At 37.5% G+C, this 21,485-nt stretch overlaps 1 protein-coding gene and 1 non-coding gene across 5 annotated transcripts in view; both read left to right on the top strand.

Moving 5' to 3' along the window:
- LOC129691911 (alpha-amylase 1) overlaps positions 1 to 21,485 on the top strand; it is a 46,011-nt gene that overhangs the window by 7,258 nt on the left and 17,268 nt on the right. For 3 of the 4 annotated variants that reach the window (XM_055628092.1, XM_055628093.1, XM_055628094.1), the window contains exons 2-11: positions 2,432 to 2,644; positions 2,968 to 3,114; positions 4,398 to 4,595; positions 5,092 to 5,322; positions 6,979 to 7,112; positions 7,835 to 7,957; positions 8,051 to 8,150; positions 10,577 to 10,695; positions 10,805 to 10,930; positions 12,225 to 12,446. In XM_055628092.1, the coding sequence (XP_055484067.1) occupies positions 2,477 to 2,644; positions 2,968 to 3,114; positions 4,398 to 4,595; positions 5,092 to 5,322; positions 6,979 to 7,112; positions 7,835 to 7,957; positions 8,051 to 8,150; positions 10,577 to 10,695; positions 10,805 to 10,930; positions 12,225 to 12,414 (1,536 nt within the window). In that variant the 5' untranslated portion in view covers positions 2,432 to 2,476 and the 3' untranslated portion in view covers positions 12,415 to 12,446. Of the gene's footprint in view, positions 1 to 2,431; positions 2,645 to 2,967; positions 3,115 to 4,397; positions 4,596 to 5,091; positions 5,323 to 6,978; positions 7,113 to 7,834; positions 7,958 to 8,050; positions 8,151 to 10,576; positions 10,696 to 10,804; positions 10,931 to 12,224; positions 12,447 to 21,485 lie in introns of those variants that run through there. The other variant, XM_055628095.1, reaches the window with a different exon arrangement.
- LOC129692098 (small nucleolar RNA SNORA48) lies at positions 19,454 to 19,596 on the top strand. Its single transcript, XR_008722626.1, has one exon. It is a non-coding gene; the product is annotated as a small nucleolar RNA SNORA48 (small nucleolar RNA).

Raw genomic sequence — 21,485 nt, 5'->3', positions numbered from 1 at the left:
ATAGTTCTTTAGTACAGCCTGAAATTAGGAAATGTTTTTTTTTGTTGTTGTTGTTTAGGATTGTTTTAGCTATCCTGGGTTTTAGTTTTACTACAGGAAGGTGAGAATTATCCTTTCAATGTCTGTAAATAATTGTTCTGGAATTTCAATAGATACTGCACTGAATCTGTAGATTGTCTTTGCCAACATTCCTATTTTTACTAAATTACTCTTACTAATCAATAGGAGATCTTTCCATCTTCTGATACTTCAATTTCTTTCTCCAAAGACTTGAAGTTTTTGTCATGTAAAGCCTTTCAGTTGTTTGTCTGCAGTTACCCCAAGATATTTTATATTATTTGAGGCTATTGAGAAAGGTGATGTTTCCCTGATTTCTTTCTCAGTACATTTGTATATCAGAAGACTACTGGTTTTTTTGTTTGTTTGTTTTTTGAGTTAATCTTGTGTCCAGCCACTTTGCATAAAGTGTTTATAGGCTATTGGAGTTCTTTACTGTATTTTTTGGCTACTTATGTATACTATCATATGATGTTCAGACAATGATATTTTGATATCTTCTGTTATGATTTTTATTTTTTTGATATCCTTAGTTTTTTTTTATTGCTTTAACTAAAATTTCAAGTGCTATATTGAATAGTCATGAAGAGGGGGGACAACCGTCCCCCCAATTTTAGTGGAATTGTTTTGAATTTCTATTCATTTGATGTGATTCAACAAATAATTCTTACTAATGGCTATTATATTATAAAGTAGAACTTCAGCGGTTTTGGTGAAATAAAGAAAACACTGATTTTTAGTTAGACATTATCAAATTCTGCCACTCTCAGTCATTACATAAGTCTATTTGATTTAGTTTTTCTGGTCATGTGTGTGTTTGTGTGTGTGAGCATGTGTGTTGCAATATAATGTGAATTGCATATAATATATGTTTTCTGGTATTGTGTTAATTTACTAAAAATAAGGATGTAATTCATGTCCATATCTTTCACAATACTAGGAACCTAGAATATGTATGTTATAGCTATTTACTGAGTGCATAAGAGACTTTTCATTTGCTAGGTCTAGGAATATTACAAATGAAATACATCTTTAATAAGTTTGTTTCGTAAAGGTGATTGTGTAAATCTAAATATGTTTATATTATATATTTACATAAAAATCATGCAAAATTCTAATATAATCTAAAGTGCTGTCCCACATTAAAATGTTACTAATAATACATGGAAATATGAGTATAGGCTAAGAAAATGTTCTTTCAGTTGAATATGTACCATCCTTGTTACTGGGCTCTAGTTAATCCACACACTTATTGTTTTTCTAACAATAAAGAGTTCTGTTTACGGACTATTTCTAACAGGATCTCAAGGGCAGGCTGTTTGACCCCCCCCCCCCAGGGGAGGAGCAGTCTGTTAGGTCACAGAGGAGGACTTTGCAGCCAGCCCTGAAGATACCTGATAAAACAGGGTCAGATGAAAGGGGAGGAGGTCCTCCCCTATCAGTGGACTTGGAAAGGGGCAGGGAGGAGACCAGGGAGGGAGTGTGGGGTTGGGGAGGGAATGAGGGAGCGGGATACAGCTGGGACACAGAGTTAACAAAATGTAACTAAAAAGAAAAATAAAAAAAAAAAAGAGTTCTGTTTACACGTCAAGTCACTTATCTCTTTCATAAACAATTATTAAAGCCTTCCAAATGATTTGCCATGCCCATTTTTACATATCTATAATCTAGATTCTTCTCATTGGCAGGATTGATCTTCAATTAAATTTTTATCATATGCTTCTCCTTTTATAGCTTTAGTAGATCTTTATTTTCTAGAAACAAATGTATGTAAGTCTGTTTGACTTTCTTACGTAATCTCATTGTACCTTCCTACTTTTCATAAAAACTTCAATCTTCCTGACACTTTTGTCCTCATTGTTAATACTTAAGTATTTTAAATATTTTTTTTTGTTTGTAAAAATAAAAGGAAGAGCCACAAAATTTACTAGAAGAAGAAAATAGAGACTGATTGATTATCCTGTTTATATTTGGAATGGAAATATAACAAATAATTTTAGATAGATACTTAAAACTACATAAGGATCCAATTGTAATTCTGAGAGGATGATGTAATAAATAATGTGTAATATAAGTTAAATAATGCACAAAACACATATAAAACACACTCGAACATACATGTACATGGATACACAACTACACACCTATATTTCCACATGTCTGCAAAAGGTTACCATTTCTTCAGTGAGAAAAACCATTAAGATCTTTTAAGAACTCCAAGGGCATTTAGATAGTTTTCCCAAGAGAGTTTTTGAATGTTATTCACTTGTTGATATTGTTATTCTTAATCCTTTACAGCTAATAGATATATAGTACTAGAATATTGGTTGATGTTAACGTTTATTTCATTATGCCTTTTTTTTTTTTTTTGCAGGAATAAAATAGTTATTAGAAAGAACACTGAACACATCATACCAAAATGAAGTTCTTCCTGCTGCTTTCCCTCATGGGGCTGTGCTGGGCTCAGTATGACCCACATACTCAGTACGGGCGGACTGCTATTGTCCACCTGTTTGAGTGGCGCTGGGTTGATATTGCCAAGGAATGTGAGCGATACTTAGCTCCCAAAGGATTTGGAGGGGTGCAGGTAAGGCTTGTTATTTGAAATGGAGAGTCTACTGGGCTTCTATAAGATTTCTTTATAATATCTTATAATTATTTTGAGGCAATATTTCATTTCACACATAACTTTCCCAAGGAGGGAAAAAAATTGGCGGAGATGGCAACTTCATATTTTATTTTAGGACACCAAGAGTCCCGTTCTATTGTTCTGTCAATGATTTCTGTCAATAAAGCAATGGGACTGCATGTATACAGATTAGGAACTGCGGACTCTTCGACAGTTTTCTATAGGATTTATTTAAGAAATAGTAAGCCACGATCTGATAATCTTAACTATTTTACTTGTAGGTCTCTCCACCCAATGAAAATCTTGTAGTCAACAATCCATCAAGACCATGGTGGGAAAGATACCAACCAATTAGCTACAAAATATGCTCAAGGTCTGGAAATGAAGATGAATTCAAGGACATGGTGAATAGGTGCAACAATGTTGGTGTAAGTAAAGTCATATTTCCTTTGAAGTCATAATATGCAAAACTATCTTCTGCCTTTTGTTTCTTACTCTTCTTGCCCAAAATGCTTCATAATTTTAAATTTATTTCTTTACATTGTGCTCTAACTCATACCTACTCCTTTATAGTCAACTTTGAAAAATTCTTTCATACGAACCATTTAAAGAAAAGTACTGTCTTAGTGTAACCACAGAACCATCTGTGAAGTTTCTGTGACTGATGACTTAGCAGTCCTGTCTACAGCACAGCCCCTCAACAGAAAATGGATAGATATGCAGATCACGATCTTAGGGCTGAAAAAAAGGTCAGATCATTACAGTCTATTATCTTTATAATATACACATAAATTCTGAAGTATTCAGAGACTTTACCTTAGGCTCCTACATTAAGAGGTGCTAGAATTAATATTCAAAGCCTTGGCCCTCCAGCAAGGGCTTCTTGCAGTGCACTGCCCCTGCTGTCTGCCCCCTCTGGAAATCTCCTTTGAAGATGAATTAACACAAATATTAAAAATTAAATTAAAAAGCTTGAAAAACCCGCCCCTCTCCGGCTGATAGAGGAGGTTCTCCTCCCCTTCCATCTGACCCTAGCTAGAGGGAGGGCGGAACTGGGAGGGACCGAAGGAGGGGGTTACATCTGGGATACAAAGAGAATAAAATGTAATTAATGTTAAAAATAAAAATTTAATTAAAAATTATGAAAAACGGAAAAAAAGAAAAGTAGTTACAAAGCAAAACTTTGACTTTTCATTCTCATAACCACACTCATTTTATAACCCTTCTGTGCTTAAAAATTTGAAATTTTAGATGCAATATTGACTGATATTTTGTGTGATTTCTTGGTTTACCCACAATTCCTGTACTTTTTCTCCACTCTTTGTCACGGTAAGTAGTTATTTCTCATTTTAATAAAGACCAGTATCTACCTTTTTTTCTCCCGAGAATAAAACTTCAATTACATTCTTTTGAAATCAATAATACCTGCTTTTTAAAAACCTAATTCAAGTTTTTTAAAAAAACAGTACTTTATTTTTTATTTTAGTGATGATGGTTTCTGGTTTTCCACTTGTCAGTTCTGTAAATTCTTAACCAAATATGAGGACTATTGTTGATCTTCATTTCACATTTCCTTTCACACGTGACATTTGTCTTGTATAAAATAAAACTATAAAATAACTATATATGTATGTATGTTTTTTAGTATGCTGTGGAGTTTAACTAATTAAATTTTAGGTCTGTGAGTTGAAATACAGACTTTTCTCCTCAGGTCCGTATTTATGTGGATGCTGTCATTAACCACATGTGTGGAGAAGGGGCTGCAGCAGGAACAAGCAGTACATGTGGCAGTTATTTCAATCCACAAAACAGGATGTTTCCTGGTGTTCCGTACTCTGGTTGGGACTTTAATGATGGAAAATGTAGAAGTGCAAGTGGAGGCATTGAAAACTACAATGATGCTGCTCAGGTGAGGAAAAATGATCAGAACTAAAAGAGAAAAATCTAGACCTCATTTGTGCACATGGAAGCTTTGGAGTACCACTTGACATGTGGTTTAGATTCCATAGGAAACATATTACTAACAGTTAGAAACTCAAATAAATATTCAAAACCCTTTGCCCAGTCATATGATAGCCCAGGGACAAAGAGAAAAATATTAGAAGTCCTGGGTTTTATTCCTGTATCAGATAGGAGAAAGAAAAAAGGAAAGAAGAGAAAAAAAAAAGAAAAAATGTTTTCTCAATTAACTAATGATCTTATCTACTTTATTTTCTCCTCATTCAGTCTTCCTAGTGAAAAGTTCTGAGGAAAGTGAGTGTTCTGAGTGTCCAGTGAAAAGGAAGCTTTGTATGAAGCCAATCAATGAATAAATGAATAGTCAAAGGAATGCTTGGGTGATTGATGACATATATTAATCAATAACGGTTTTGTTTTGTTTGTTTGTTTGTTTGTTTGTATCAAAGGTGAGAGATTGCCGTCTGACTGGCCTTCTGGATCTTGCACTTGAGAAAGATTATGTCCGTACCAAGATAGCTGACTATATGAACCATCTCATTGACATTGGTGTAGCAGGGTTCAGACTTGATGCTTCTAAACACATGTGGCCTGGAGACATAAAGGCAGTTTTGGATAAACTGCATAATCTAAATACAAAATGGTTCTCTCAAGGAAGCAGACCTTTCATTTATCAAGAGGTAAAGTATCACATCAATTTTGTAAAGTATCATATCGTTTTGTTAACTGGGAGGTTGGTGGAAGATTTTATTAAATATAATTTCAACAGGTTAATGTCTTAGCCTTGTAGTTTCTTTAACTCTCTTTTATTGGATATAACAGACTTAATCTTTACCAGAAAAGGTTCTACGGGAGTGTAGAGAATCTATTTTGCCTATGATGTTATTATGCCATTTAGTGTATACTCAGAGACCACTAAGCAATACAGAACATCTTAGATGTTGACTCAAGCCACTTTTTCTAAGTTTAAATCTTGTCTAAAGTATTATGAAGTATGTAAATTTTAGATAAATTAATTAATATTTCTGTGGACATTTTTAATGTAAAGAGGGTTAATCATGTTTTGTATTTGTTTTCTTTTTTTATTTTTTTAAATCACTTTACATCTTAGTTGTGGCCCCATCCCTCCTCACCTCCCAGTTTACCTCATCCTGTCCTTATTCCCCCTCTTCTATTCCTTGATAAAGGGGACCACCCTTCCCATCCACCTCAGCTCATCAGGTCATCAGGACTGAGTGTGTCCTCTTCCTCTATGGTTTGGTAAGGCAGTCCCAGACAGGGAAGTTATAAAAAGGCTGGCAAAAGAGTCCATGTCAGATGCAGGCCCTGCTTCCCTTACTAGGCGACCCATATGAAGCCTGAGCTGCTCATTGGCTACATCTTTGTACCGGGCCTAGGTCTACTCAATGCATGGTCCTTGGCAGATTCTTCAGTTTCAGCAAACCCCTCTGGGCTCCGGTTAGTTGTCTCTGTTGGTCTTCTTGTGGAGCTCTTGTCACCTCCAAATCCTTTTGTCTTTCCTCCCTCTTTTCCATAAGTCTCTCTATGTATAGCCCAATGTTTGGCTCTGAGTCTCAGCGTCTGATTTGAGGTGCTGTGGGGTAGAGCCTCTCAGAAGACAACTCTGTCAAGCTCCTGTCTGCTCGTGTAGCTGAATATCATTCATAGTGTCAGGGGTTAGCACTCTCTGACAGGCGGTAGTGGTCTTAGGTTGGGCCAGGCATTGCCTGGAATTCCTCAATCTCTGCTCCATCTTTATCTTTGCACATCTTGTAGGCAGAGTAAATTTTGGGTCTAAGTTTTTGAGGGTGGTTAGGTGTTCCCCTTACTCTACTAGGAGATTTGTCTAGTTAAAGGGTTTCCTCTGCAGTCTCTGTCGCCTCTGCTACTAGGAGTCTCTGCTTGAGTCCCTCTAATATCCTCTCTGTAGCCTACTCTGACTTATGAGGGTGGATATCAGACCCAAGGAGACTGGGGGAGAGAGGACAGAAGGCCTGTAGGGAAAAGAGAAACTGGTCAGGAGCATCTTTGTATTTGTTTTCTTTGGAGAAAAAAAATTAAGTGTTGAAATTGTCTATCTGACAACAAGTACTATGTTAGTATGAACTTCTGAGTTTTCAATTATGTGTAAAATTGAAACATGCCACCATTTTTTTTATTAAACAAGAAGTGGCATTGTCATTAAGTTTCTTTCAAAACTGTTGCATATACTTTATAAAGAAATAAAGAAAATCAGTTTGAATATCAACAGTATAAGAATTTACAGGATGTTTTTACATTAAATATTTTTATATCATTTCATTCAAATGACAGGTTCTTCCTATGTCTTTTACTAGGTAATTGATCTGGGTGGTGAAGCGGTGTCAAGTAGTGAGTATTTTGGAAATGGCCGTGTGACAGAATTCAAATACGGAGCAAAATTGGGCACTGTTCTGCGCAGATGGAATGGAGAGAAGATGGCCTACTTAAAGTAAATATGGCATACTTTGTCATTTTGTCTGTCAAAATTTGTTGTCATAACCTAATGCATGATCATATTAGAACATTCTAATTTATTAAGTATTTCTCAAGAAGTTAGCTATCAAGAAGGTTCTCTAAACTATAAAAAAATCATCCTGAATTAATAATTTCATTTTAAATGTCAATAACAAGGAGACATTCTAGTAACAGAAAACATCACCTAGAATTTTTTTCTGTCTGTGATATCAGTCCACTAGATTTTGGTAATTATAAACTGTTAAAGTCAAGATATTACGTTATAAATGCCACCATCCACAAATGAAACCATAATGCAATTCTGCTGGTGCACATATACATTGCAATATATTAATTTTATTTTATTTATTTATTTTTTTAATAAATAAAAATTATTTTTTAAATGTCAAACTGTTCATAATACAAAGTGCAATACTCAATCCTCATTTTATTTGTTGTTTGTTGTACATAATGTATATAAATAGTCAATATTTACCCTTCTTAAGTCCATCTACATTACAATCATATATGAGCAATGGGAACAAATTGCAAATATACTTACCATATTTAGAGTCACCAAGAAGAAAATTTTCCTGTGGAATACTCATTTAGTTAGAGAATCATTAAATAGAAATGGATTATAGTAGGAGATACAGATTTTAAATACTCTAAATGTATCATTGAGAAATAATATATGCATATTTTTAAAAAATCTAGGAACTGGGGAGAAGGTTGGGGTTTCATGCCTTCTGACAGAGCCCTTGTGTTTGTGGACAATCATGATAATCAGCGAGGGCATGGGGCTGGAGGAGCATCTATCCTGACATTCTGGGATGCTAGGTAGGTAAACCCATTCTCTACTGTTTTGTTATATGCCCTTTAGTGATGGTAAAATTTGTATTTTATATTGTAATATTATTTTGTAATTTTCAGACTGTATAAAATGGCTGTTGGATTTATGTTGGCTCATCCTTACGGATTCACACGAGTAATGTCAAGTTACCATTGGCCAAGATATTTTGAGAATGGAAAAGTAAGTTTGATTATATTTTTCTAAGTAAAAGGAAGCAGTTCTGATTTAATTTAACATTAAATTTTTACACAAAATAAATGCAATCAAATATTTATTTACTATAATAAAATTATAGTATAGAATCATCTCTATAGCTTTATCACTATAAAAATAACTTGAAAATTAGAGAACAAGCTACACAAAGTAAATCATAGGCATCTAATAGTACTTACTTTGTCAGTTTGATGTGGGTATTATACATGGTAACATTTATAAAGGAGCTAAACAGTCTGTGTTTAATATTTGACCAAGATAAATATTTGATAAATACTTTTAGATTTTTCTGTGGAGAGAAAAGAAACCATCAGTTTAACTGAGGTTAACTTAAAAAATGAGAATGCATGAAAGAAATTATGTTAAGATAAACACATGGGTTCAATGACTTATTTAAGAATAGTAAACATTACAAAAATGTTTTGCAATACATTAATCCAAACAATTTTAAAGAACAACCAAGGGTCTGTGGAGATGATTTGGATAGTAAAGGTCTTGCAGGGGAAAAAGGAGTTCAGGTCTCTGGCATATTGCGCTCCTGAGCAGACTTGGTGTCTTACTTGTAACACAAGTGCAGAGCAGGTGGAGACAGCACATTCCTCAACCATCAAATTGGCCAGCTCTGGGTTTTAGGGAAAAGATTTTGCTGCTGTCCATAAAAAATGGACAGAATGTTTGTTTCAGAAAGATGCTTAAATGGTCTGACAATCGTGAAATGCATACTAAAATTTTGGAAAATTTATTACAAACTATAAGAATATATTTATTATATTTAAAAGGTGGTATGAAACCAACCTATATTATCTTGAATATTAATTATATTTGTTAGGAATTGCACAGACATTGACATTTTTATATCAAACAAACAATATTTCTATTTTATAAATAATAAAACTCAGCCGTAGAGAACTTAGGTATATTTAATCAGTTTTTAAGCGCTATTGATACTGGAACCTGTTCTTTTTTAAAAAACTTTTTATTTATTCTTTGTGAATTTCACATCATGCACCCCAAATCCAGTTACCTCCATGTCCCTTCATATCTGTCCTCCCTTTCCACCTCCCTACAAAAGAAAATTAATAAAAATACAATAAAAAATAAACAAGACAAAACAAACAAAATTTTATCATGATGTGGGTGACAGTGTTTCCTATAGTACACTGTTTTGTACACACATCTTTACTTGCAAATGTCCATTGAAATGAGTGATTGGTCTGGTTCACTATCAATACTGAACCAATTCTCACTGGGACTCCTTTGGGATATCTGGTTGTTGCCCTGTGTCTTGGATATCCTGCAGCTTTCAATCTGCAGGAACAGCCCCTTCATGTGCTGCATAGATGGGGTTCACAGATGAGGTAGATGTTGGGATGAGCCCACTCATAGCCCTGGATCTGGGCTGGGAGGTGTTTGAGGTGGTCAACCCACCAACTCTCCTGCCCTCACACTACCAAGCTCTTCAATGCTAGCTCAGTCACTACTGAGCAGAGCTAGCCTTCCTACTCCAATGCCCTCAAGTTGGCTGGGCAGTGTCTCTCACCCACAGTATTATAGGGCAGAAGATGAGGGACAGAACTATCTCTGTCATGATCATGCCTTCAGGACAAGCCCACCTGTGCCCCCAACCCCAGGAACAGCTCTAGATCTACTGTGCTATCCAGGCCTCGTACAGGGTCTGCTCTCCCAAGTGCTACAGCCAGTGAGGGGAGAGGCCAGCTCTGGACATCCACATGATCCCAAGTGGCAACCCAGACCAGGCATGTCTGCATAGCCTTAGGCGGTAATATGAACCATGGGCATTGAAGCAGACCTCTGCTGTTGAATGGCCATGGACCCAGACACGGCCCTCAGCAGCAACATGGACTGAAATGTTACCAGGGCCTCAAGTGGCAGGGCAAGCTATTCACATCAGGCTCTTGATCTCCACCCTCATGTCTCCAGTTCCATCTCTCTTCTTAGTGCTCAAACCATTCTGCATCTCCTTTGTTCCCTTTTCTCCACCACATACTTGCACATCATAGTGGCTTCTGCTATGAGCAGGCCATGTAGTGTGCAGGCGTCTGGGTGCCTTCTACCTGCTTGTGCACGGGAGCATGTGCTTTAATTCTACTCTTTCTGATCCTAAAGTTCTTACTATTCTGGTGACCTAAAAGAGGTAAGAGAGATATGAAGAAGCTGTTGAATGGAAAGTCACTGAGTAAATAAAAATGTAATTCTCTGCAGTATGACTCTAGAGAACTATGGTATATACAATCAAAGAGTAAACATTCAGTAATGGTCTGTATGAATTAAATACTAACTAGCCATTATAGAGACTCAAGTAGCAGAACTCTTTGAGTTCAATTGAAATGGAACGTGCATGTTAAAAACCTGTGATTTCCTCCTTAATTAAGGATATTAATGATTGGGTTGGACCACCAAATAACAATGGAGCAACAAAAGAAGTGACCATAAATCCAGACACTACTTGTGGCAACGACTGGGTCTGTGAACATCGATGGCGGCAAATAAGGTGGGACTTTCCTCTGCAAATTTTGTCTAATAAGAAAGTTATTTAACCTTTTATTTTAAATTGGTAACATTTAAGGGTACCAGCATTTTACATGACATTGTGCTTTCAGGAACATGGTTGCCTTCAGAAACGTAGTCAATGGTCAGCCTTTCTCAAACTGGTGGGATAATGGCAGCAACCAAGTAGCTTTTGGCAGAGGAAACAGAGGATTCATTGTCTTTAACAATGATGACTGGTAAGTGGATATCACTTACAGTAGGATTGTATACTGTTATACTCTTAGAGCCCTTTTTTGTTTCTTGCTCATTTGTAGCTGAAACTCTTTTCATTAATGCATTTAAGAAAGCATTAGTGTTATCTCCATGCATGGTCCTTGATTGGAGTATCAGTCTCAGGAAAGACCCCTGGGCCCAGATTTTTTCGTTCTGTAGCTCTCCTTGTGGAGCTCCTGTCCCTTCCAGGTCTTTCTATCTCCCCCTTCTTTCATAAGATTCCCTGAACTCTGCTCAAAGTTTGGCTATGAGCCTCAGCATCTGCTTTGATACCATGCTGGGTAGAGTATCAAAGGCCTTCAGTGCTAGGTTCCTTTCCTGTTCCCTGTTTTCACCCTATTCCAGTGGATATCTATCCCATTTGCCTTTCTGAATGAGGATTGATTATCTTACCCAGTGTCCTCCATATTGCTTAGCTTCTTTAGGTGTACAGATTTTAGTATGATTATCCTATTTTATATGTCCAATATCTACTTATAAGTGAGTATATACCATGTGTGTCTTTCCAATGACCATGCAAGGAGATAGCCTAGAATCACTGCACAAATGTAGTCCATGGCAGCTCAGTCTCCAAGTGGGTTCCCTAGCAAGGATTACAGGGGCTGTCTCTGACATGAACTCATTGGCTGGTTCTTTTCCTTGAGAGGGGAGCAGCCTTAGAAGAAGACATAGAAGAAGACAATGCAGCCAGTTCCGATGAGACCGGAATCTCTTTGAAAGTAACTGAAAATCTCAGTTGAAACTTATCTTTTGCTTATTTAGATGATTGCATTAGTTTCTTTCTTTCTTTCTTTCTTTTTTTTTTTTTTTGATGCTATGATTAAGGAACATTACCATGGCAATTTATAGAAAAAGAATATATTTGGGCTTACAGTTCCAGAGAGGTAGACTCCATGAAAGCAAGATATGAGTGCAGGAACAGTAAGATGATGACTTACATTTTGAAACACAAACACAATACAGAAAAAAGCTGACTAGGAAAGGTACAAATCTTTTTTACTCTCAAAGATGTCTGCAGTGCCAGAATGCCTTCAAGTCCACATCATCCAAACTGTGCCACCATCTGGGGATCAAATTTTAAACTTACCATGTACTCTTTTGATACATACATATTTAACTTATTTTGTATTTGGCCAGTAAATTATGATTTTTAATTATACAACAAAGCTTAGCCAACTATTTATTTAGAAGATGGCTCGCTTTTTTGTGTTTTTATGTATAATTTGACTTTAGAATTAACTTTTTACTTTTTTTCAGGGCTTTGTCAGTAACCTTACAGACTGGTCTTCCTGCTGGCACATACTGTGATGTCATTTCAGGAGACAAAGTTGATGGCAATTGTACCGGAATAAAAATCTATGTTGGCAGTGATGGCAATGCTCACTTTTCAATTAGTAATTCTGCTGAAGACCCATTTATTGCAATCCACGTTAGCTCAAAAATATAAAGTCTAAAATAAATACATATTGAGAGCATCAATCATTTGTGTTTTTTTTGCATAATTTACTTTTTATACTTCATTCACATTTAATGAATCTTTCAGCAATAATCCTGAAAAAGAAAAAAATTCATTTAAATTATATATAATTATAAGACAATTTATATCTAGAATTTTATATATGTTTCAGAAAATTATCTTTACATTATTTGTCCAAGAGAATTCTCAGATTTATGAAGACATCCTGACAAATGTATTTTTATTATGTGTGTCATTTATTTCAAAGTACTCTAATTTCTCATTACTTTGATCATATTCACTCCTTATTTTCTATTATTTCCTCCCATTTTCCCCCAGATCCTTTCTTTTCCCAACAAATCCCCCTTTACTCCATTTTCATGTCTTTCTTTTTTTTTTTTTGTGACCCACTATCCTTAAGTATGGTTGCCTGCATAAACAAAGATATCTTACCAGTGGATAAAGCACTGAAGAATATAATTTTTCCCACCCTAGCTGCTGTTAATTGCTTTTAGCTCCTTGGGAGGGGATAGGGCCTTCTGACATCTTCTTCATTCCATGGTGTAATCTTTTTTTTTTAACTTTTTTTAAAATTTTTTATTAATTGCACTTTATTCATTTTGTATCCCCCCATAAGCCCCTCCCTCCTCCCCTCCTGACCTCACCCTCCCTCCCGTTTCTGCATGCATGCCCCTCCCCAAGTCCACTGATAGGGGAGGGTCTCCTCTCCTTTCTGATCTTAGTCTATCAGTTCTCGTCAAAAGTGGCTGCATTGTCCTTTATGTGCCAAATTTCAGGCAGAGCTTGTGTAGTTAATCACTGCTGTATGAATCCATGGATGCAATAGTCATTTCATGTACCAAAGATAACAATATCTCATAGCAGTCCTTTCCATTTTCTGATTTTACATTCTTTCCACCATCTTTTCCATGGTATTTCCTGATATTTTTCTATGTCCTGTCTCTAAACTAAGTAATAAAAAGGTAGTTTTTAGTTCTAGTGGGCAACCAAGAATATCTCCAATAACCTATATTGCTTTGGAGGCCTCTGAACCATCACTGCCCAATAACTCCTCAAGATTCAGCCAGTCATCTGGTATTGAGATTTTGTTTAACACTCTGTGGCTTTGGGGTTTAGCATTATTAAGAAATGAAGAATATATCACTTCATAAAATTATGACTTTGTAATTACATTTTACAACTTGTTGGTGAAATAGAAGGCTTTCAAATAAATTTTTCAAGCATTCTTATTTTTCTTATTTATTTATTTATGTATTTATTTATGTATTTATTTATTTATTATTTATATCATGGGGGGGGCAAAGTTATCTCTCTAGGTAACCCTGGCTGCTCTATAACTCATCATGTAGACCAGGCTGGGCTTGAACTCACAGGGATCCTTCTGCCTTTGCTTCCTAAATGCTGAGATTACTGGGATTAAAGGCCTATAATAGCATCATTCCTAGTTACATTTTAATTTTGGTAAACCTCCTTATAAGTCTTCATCTCCCCCACTTCTTAACCACCATCATTTTTAAAGTTTTCTGTTCATATCATTCTGTCCCCTGTTCTATATTCATATCATATCTTTTCTTGTTTCCTCTACTATTGTACGTCCTCATATCTGGTGCTATGTAATGTTCCTTTTCTAGCTCCCTGGCTAGAACTAGGGACTCCATGTGATAGAACAATTCTGAAACATTGAAGCCATGATCCTTCTATGAGAGATCATATGCAACATTTGTCTTCCTGTGCAAAGGTTGTTTCACTATAATATTTTCTAGTTCATATAATCTTATTGAAAATTTCCTAATTTTTCAATGTAACTGAACAGAATTCAATGGTTTGTATTTATTACAGTTTCATCATCCATTCCTCAGTTGATGTACATCTAAGTTGATTCTATTTATTAGCTATTATGAACAGAACAATACTGAACATAGGTGATGAATATCTCTGCAGAAGAATATAGAGTCCTTTGACAGTATATTATGATTAGTATAACCAGGTCACACAGAAGCTTTATTTTGGAAAAACCTCCTCAGTAATTTTTAGTAATTTTAAGTTCTCCCCCAAAGTCATTAAGTGTTTTTTCTCAACCTCACCAACTTGTAATTTGTTTTCTTTATGATAGGCTTTTTCTGATTGGGGTGAAATGAAATATACTAATGTGGAAGTTTCTAGCTTTTCCCAGTTGTCTCTGTATTTTAATCCATTTAATACAATTCAAAAGCAATGTAATCTCAAATGTAACAGAGAGATTCTTTAATCTCACAGAAAAATTTTGCTCTCTTCTTTCTGACTTTGAGTATATCCTTTTCTACCTGACATTTTTAGCTCCTCACACTTACTGCGTCTCTGAAGCACTTGTTTTACTTCTTACCATTTATTTAAAGCTTGCTTCATTTCTATACCTTAGTCTGCCTTGATTGTTCTTTCTTTGGTCTGGAAAGGACTGTTGCCTTTCATCCTTTAAGTCAGCATCAAGGTAATTTTTCTCAGAGAGGTGTTCCCTTCCATCAAGTATGAAAGTCCCCAATGTTGAACTCAATATTATTTTATTACTTTCCTTTCAGTAATCATACTAGCTGAATTATTTTATCAATATTTTATAGTTATAACTATATTTACCGATATCTATCTATCTATCTATCTATCTATCTATCTATCTATCTATCTATCTATTCTCTTTCATCTAAAAGAAACTTCTAGAATGGCAATCTGTCTGCCTTGTTCATCATTATATCCCTAATATCCTCAGTGCTTGGCAACAGGAGGCCACCCATCCAACACTTGAAGAGTGAATGGGGAAGGTTGATTTCTCACCTGTACTGCTTTTCTCTTATGCAATTTCACTAATAGGGAACAAGAAAGTAATTTTTTTGTGGGTATATATGATTTAAAAGATATTTGGCCAGTCCTGAAGATAGCTGATAAATCAGGGTCAGATGAAAGGGGAGGAGGTCCTCCTCTATTGGTGGACTTGGAGAGGGGCAGGGAGGAGATGAGGGAGAGAGGATGCGATTGGGAGGGAATGAGGAAGTGGGACACAGCTGGGAAACAAAGTTAATAAACTGTAACTAATATTAAAAAATAAAATAAAAAATCTGTAAATGAAAAAAAATAAAAGATATTTGGGTTAGGGGAAAAATCTACTATCACTCCACTATTGGCATATATACTGATTAAGACCCGATTTTATGCCTGATGGTTCTAACATATTAAATAATATTCAAATAATAAATAATGAAGCAAAATCAAGATGAACTGAGTATACTGTTTTTACCTCAGATTGGAATATTCCATATGTTATATAATTCTACTTGTCTATAATTTTAATTTTCTTGTGTCAGGATATAGCTACAGAAATAACATCTGATAACCTTCAAATAACACATGTTCTCAAAGAATATTTAGTTCTTTTACCTGTGGGAATTTCCAAGTGTATCTCACTTGTTAAAATTATTTTTGGCAATTTGTCTCACACTATGAATGATAAGTTTGTACTCTAAATATTTATTCATTTGCATTCTGCATGTCCAATGTATGATTCGTTGCTAGAACAGACACTGAAAACTTCAGTGTAAAATAAAAATATTCCTGATATTTTCAGTCATTGGGTTCTGCTGTGTTCAGTATTACATAGTGACAGACTCAACAGGGACTATAGAGAGACTGCTACTATCCATATGTTTGAGTGGCAGTAGGTTGATATTGCCAGGAAAAGTGAGAAATATTTAGAAATCAAAAGGAGTTGGAGAGAGTAGGTACAAGTAATATTTTTTTTCACATTAAAAAGAAGGGATTTTGAAATTAATTAGTGAATTAGTTTATTTATTTATACAGTTTATTCATTGTATATCCCGATAATCCATGTGGGTCACTGAGTAAGGGAGGCAGGGGCTACCTCTGGCATGAAGTCCATTGCCTGCTCTTTGATCAAATACGGAAGTTTTTATGAATATATGAAAATATACTATTTAAAAATTATTTTTTATTATTTATTACAATGTATTCACTTTCTATCCTGGCTGTGGCCCCCTCTCTCTTCTCCTCCTATGCTGGTCCCCTAATCCACTTATAGGGGAGGTCCTCCTCCCTTTCTATCTGAGCCTAGCCTATCAGGTCTAATCAGGACTGACTGCATTGTCTTCCTCTGTGATCTAGCAAGGTTGCACCCCTCAGGGGAAGGTGAACAGAGAGCCTGCCTCTGAGTTCATACCAGAAACAGCCCCTGCTCCACTTACTAGAGAACCCACTTGGAGACTGAGTCTATGGGCTACATCTGAGCAGAGGTTTTAGGTCCTCTCCATGTATGATCCTTGGTTGGGGTATCAGGGTCTGCAGGGGCCCAAGGGCCCAGTTTTTTTTTTTTTTTTTTGCTTTGTTGGTCTTTTATTCCTCTAGGTCTTTCTATCTCCCCTTTCTTTCATAAAATTCCATGCACTCTGCCCAAAGCTTGGCTCTGAGTCTCAGCCTCTTCAATACCTTGGTCAGTAGTATTTCAGAGGCCCTCTGTGGTAGGGTCCTGTCCTGTTCCCTGTCTTCTGCTTGCGATGTCTATCTCATTTGTCCTCCTGAATGAGGATTGATCATATTACCCAGGGCTCTCCTTCTTCTTAGCTTCTTTAGGTCTACAAATATTTAGTATGTTTATCCTATATTATATGTCTAATATCCACTTATAAGTGAGTATATACCATGTGTGTCTTTCTGCTTCTGGGTTACCTCACAAAAGATGATCTTTTCTAGTTCCCACCATTTATATCTGCAAATTTCATGATTTCCTTGTTTGTAATTGCTGAGTAGTTTTCCATTGTGTAAATGTACCACAATTTCTGTATCCATTCCTCCATCTAGATCCATGTCTGGATCCATGTCTCCATCTAGAGACATCTAGGTTGTTTCCAGATTCTTGCTTTTACAAATAGAGCTGCTGCGAACATGGCTGAGCAAGTGTCCTTGTATAGTTGAGCATATTTTGAAAATATCCTATTTTTAAATTTCAAATTTAATTCATTTTTAAAATTTAATCAATCAATCAATCAATCAATCAATCAATTAATTATAACTCATTCACTTTGTATCCCTGCTGTAGCCCCCTGCCTTGTCTGCTCCCAGTCCCACCTACCCTATCTCTTCTCTCCCTATGCCCTTTCCCTCCTAGGGGAGGTCTTTCTCTTCTTCTATCTGACCCTAGCATATCAGGTCTCCTTAAGGTTGGCTGCATCATCTTCCTCTTTGGCCTGGCATGGCTGTACACCTAATGGAGAGGTGATCAAAGGGCCAGCCATTGAGTTCATGTCAGACCCCTGCCCTCCTTACTAATGAACCCACTTGGAGACTGAGTAGCCTATGGGCTTCTTCTGAACAGGGAGTCTAGGTCCTCTCCATGTATGGTCTTTGATTGGAGTATTGGGTATTGGTCTCTGCAGGCCCCCGCAGGGCCCAGCTTATTTAGTTCTGTTGTTCTCCTTCAGTGGGATTAACATAGTAAAAATAGCTATCCTACCAAAAGCAATCTATAGAGTCAATGCAATTTCCACCAACACATTTTTTTACAGACCTCGAAAGAACAATTCTGAATTTCATATGAAAAAAAAAAAAACAAACCAAAAACCCCAGCATTACTAAAACAATACTGTACAATAAAAGAGTTTTTGTAGGCATCTCCATCCCAGATCTCAAGCTGTACTATAAAGCAAGAGTAATAAAAGTGGTATTAGCATAGAAACAGACTGGTGGATCAATGGAATTGAATGGAAGACCCAGAAATAAACCCTCATACCTATGGAAAGTTAATTTTTGACAAAGAAGCCAAAACCATACAATGGAAACAAAGACAGCATCTTCAAAAAACGGTGCTTTTCTAACTGGATGTCTACATGTAGAAAAATACAAATAGAACCATATTTATCCCCCTGCACAAAGTTAAAGTCCAAGTGGATTAAAGACCTCAACGTAAAACCAGATTTAATTCATTTTAAATCATGTTTCTTTTTGTATAAAAATTTTAATTTTTCTAATTTTAATTTTTTTGCAATTTATTCAATTTATAACCTGATTGTAGTTCCCTCCCTCATCTTCTCCTGGTTCTTCCTTCCCCCTATCTCTCCTCCTACACCCATCCCCTAGCCCACTGAAAGGGGAAGTCTTCCACCATTGCCATCTGACCCTAGCCTATCAAGTCTCCTTAGCACTGCCTTGATCCTCTTCCTCTGTGGCCAGGTAAGGTCACACCATCAGGCGGAAGTGATCAAAAACAGACAACCGAGTTCATGTTAGAGACATTTTCCCCTTACTTGGACACCCATATGGCGAATGAGCTGCCTATGGGCTACATCTGAGCAGAGGCCCCAGGTCCTCTCTGTGGGTAGTTCTTGGCTGGTGTAACAGTCTGCAGGCCTCCCTGGGCCGAGATTTTTGGCTTTATTGATCTCCCAGTGGAACTCTAATATCCCCCACCCACCCCAGGTCCTTCTCTCTTCTTTGTCTTCCATAAGACTCCCTGTTTTGTGCCTAAAATTTGCCTGCGAGTCTCTGTATCTGCTTTGATCTCCATTTGGGTGGAGCCTTTCAGAGGATGTCTGGTAGGCTCCTGTACTTCTCCCTCTCTTCCACTTTCAGTATCTATCCTCTTTACCATTCTGAATGACAGTTAAGCATCCTCTCTAGAGTCCTCCTTGTTGACTGGCTTCTTTAGGTCTATATGCTTGTTGAAGAATGGTTATCTCATACTATATGGCTAATACCCATGTATAAGTGACTATATTACATGGGTGTTTTTCTGGCTCTGGGTTACTCAAGATGATCTTTTCCAGTTCCATTTTTTTTTGACTGAAAATTTCATGATGCTTTTGTTTGTCACCAGATTGTGTGAATCTCAACATCTCAAAATATCCAGATTAAAGATGGGTCTTCCCGCTTCAAATAATTTTAATTTAAAAAAATTCCACATAGGTATGCCCAGACTCTTGAGTTTTACTTAATTCCAGATGTCATCAAGTTTACAACCAAGAATGGTCATCACAACCCCTGGCAGTGGGCAAAGAGACACCTTGTTGGTGGTGTTGCTTGTATATCAGTCAGGTACAGAGTAAGTGGCAGTCCTTTGTTGGTCCTAGCTTTGTGCCTAGCTTGGTGGCTAAAGCTGCTTATGTGTAGGATACATAAAAATCACCTCAAACTCAGGCAGCACAGCAGGAGATGAGGAAGAGAGACAGAGATCTGCATTCCACCGGGCCATATGGTGAAAACAGAGAAAGACACCCACCTGGAAGGGCAGGTCCATAGACACACGGAGCCCTGCCTACTGCCATAGAGTACAATGCTGGAGGGAGAAGACAGATAAGACCTTTGGATGACCATGCCACTTACAGATTCAGCTCATGTCACAGGAAGCCCTTAGACACACTTTTGCAATCATGCTACACAGCAGAGGAGAATTACTCCATCCAGGGAACCATCAGCCACATGGGAAGCCTGCAGCATGAGCTACCACAGTTTGGAGGCATGGGTTGGTTAGATGAGCGAGAAAGAGAAGTGGAGCTCCTTGAGCATGGATGAGATGGTACTAGAGAGATGGAATTAGAGACTTCAAGGTGGAGTGAATTAGCTTGTTGTATGTGGTCAGCTCTGCTATGAGCTGCCTCTGAGGGCCATGTCTGGGTCCATGGCTATGTAGCAGTAGGGGTTGGTAGTGTTAATAATCATGGCTCATATTACCACTAGAGCACATGGGGATGTTCCTGGTTGAGGAAGCCTGCTGGGGTCCCCCTGTATGTTCAGGGTTTCTGCAGAATTGACCCTGCCCCTCACTGGCTGCAGTGTTATGGAGAGCTAGTCCCATCTCTCATCTTTAATCTGCACTTGGGAGAGCAGGCCCTACACCTGGCCCAGGCAGCACATTGGAGCTGCCCCCAAAGGTATTAACATGCAAGAGCTGACCCTGCCACCCATCAGCCATGAGGTGGTGTGGTGCATGCAGGGGTGATAATCTACCCCCACCTCAGCTATAGCTGGGAGAGCTGGCCTCAAGGGCATGAGAGTGGGAGTGCTAGCCATGCCCCATCTCTGGCTACAACACTTAGAAGAGTAGATTCTACAACTTGTTTTAGGAACACAGTGGTGCTGTTCCTGAATTGTACCAGCCCTGAGGGTGTTAGAATGGGAGAGATGGCCCAGCCCCATGCAGGCTGCAGCACTGGGGAGAGTGGGCCCACACCTTGACTGGGTATCACAGTGGAGCTGATTCAGGAGGAGTGGTGTGGTAGAGCTGGCTGATGGGCATAAGAGCAGGAGACGTGATCCTGCCTTCCCTTGAAGGTGGCACCAGGTTGCCTAGCTGGAGCAGTCCTGGGGAGCTCGCCATAGTGGTACAGATGAGGGAGAGCCAACAAGCTGACCAGCTCAGCTGCCATTCAAGCCCAGGTCCAAGTTCCTGAGCTGGCACACCCCCAAATGTATATCATCTGCAAATGGTTGGGACATGTGAAAGGGCCAACCTTCCTGATCCAAAGCTTCAGGATCTCTATAGCACAGGGCAGCAACAATCTGACCGAGAGGAATCCTGGTGAAGATCCAATACTGATGATGTCTCAGAAGCCAAAGATGTCTCTAAGGAGACCAATGACCCATTGCAATGAACATTTCCAAGTGAAGATGTGTGGACTGAGGGATCTACTGTGGGATCTACTGTGACATGCTAAAGCTTCCACAATGAGATATATTTTATGGTTTGGGTTTTGTGTTTGTTTGCATGTTTTGTGTTTTTTTTGGGGGGGGGAAGGGGAGAATTGCAATGGTGAAGGGTAGAGATGAGCGGATGAGGAGATGAGCACAACTGGGGTTTATGATGTAAAACTCACAAGGAATAAAAAGTTAACAAAAAATTCATCACAAGGGGAAACAGGAAGTCATATTTTAAGTGGTTTAAATACTGATAACTTACTGTTCATCAAATAAATAATGTCCCACCCACATTCACACAAGGAATCTAGTTAAGTGTCATGTATTATAAAAATACCTGAATGTGTATGTATGTGTATGTGTGTGCAGGGATG

Source organism: Psammomys obesus, unplaced genomic scaffold (genome assembly GCF_907164565.1).
Source record: "Psammomys obesus unplaced genomic scaffold, mPsaObe1.curated_primary_1811, whole genome shotgun sequence".
Lineage (NCBI taxonomy): Eukaryota > Metazoa > Chordata > Mammalia > Rodentia > Muridae > Psammomys > Psammomys obesus.
Note: the sequence above shows the minus strand (reverse complement) of the source record. Positions and strands in the feature narration are given on the sequence as shown.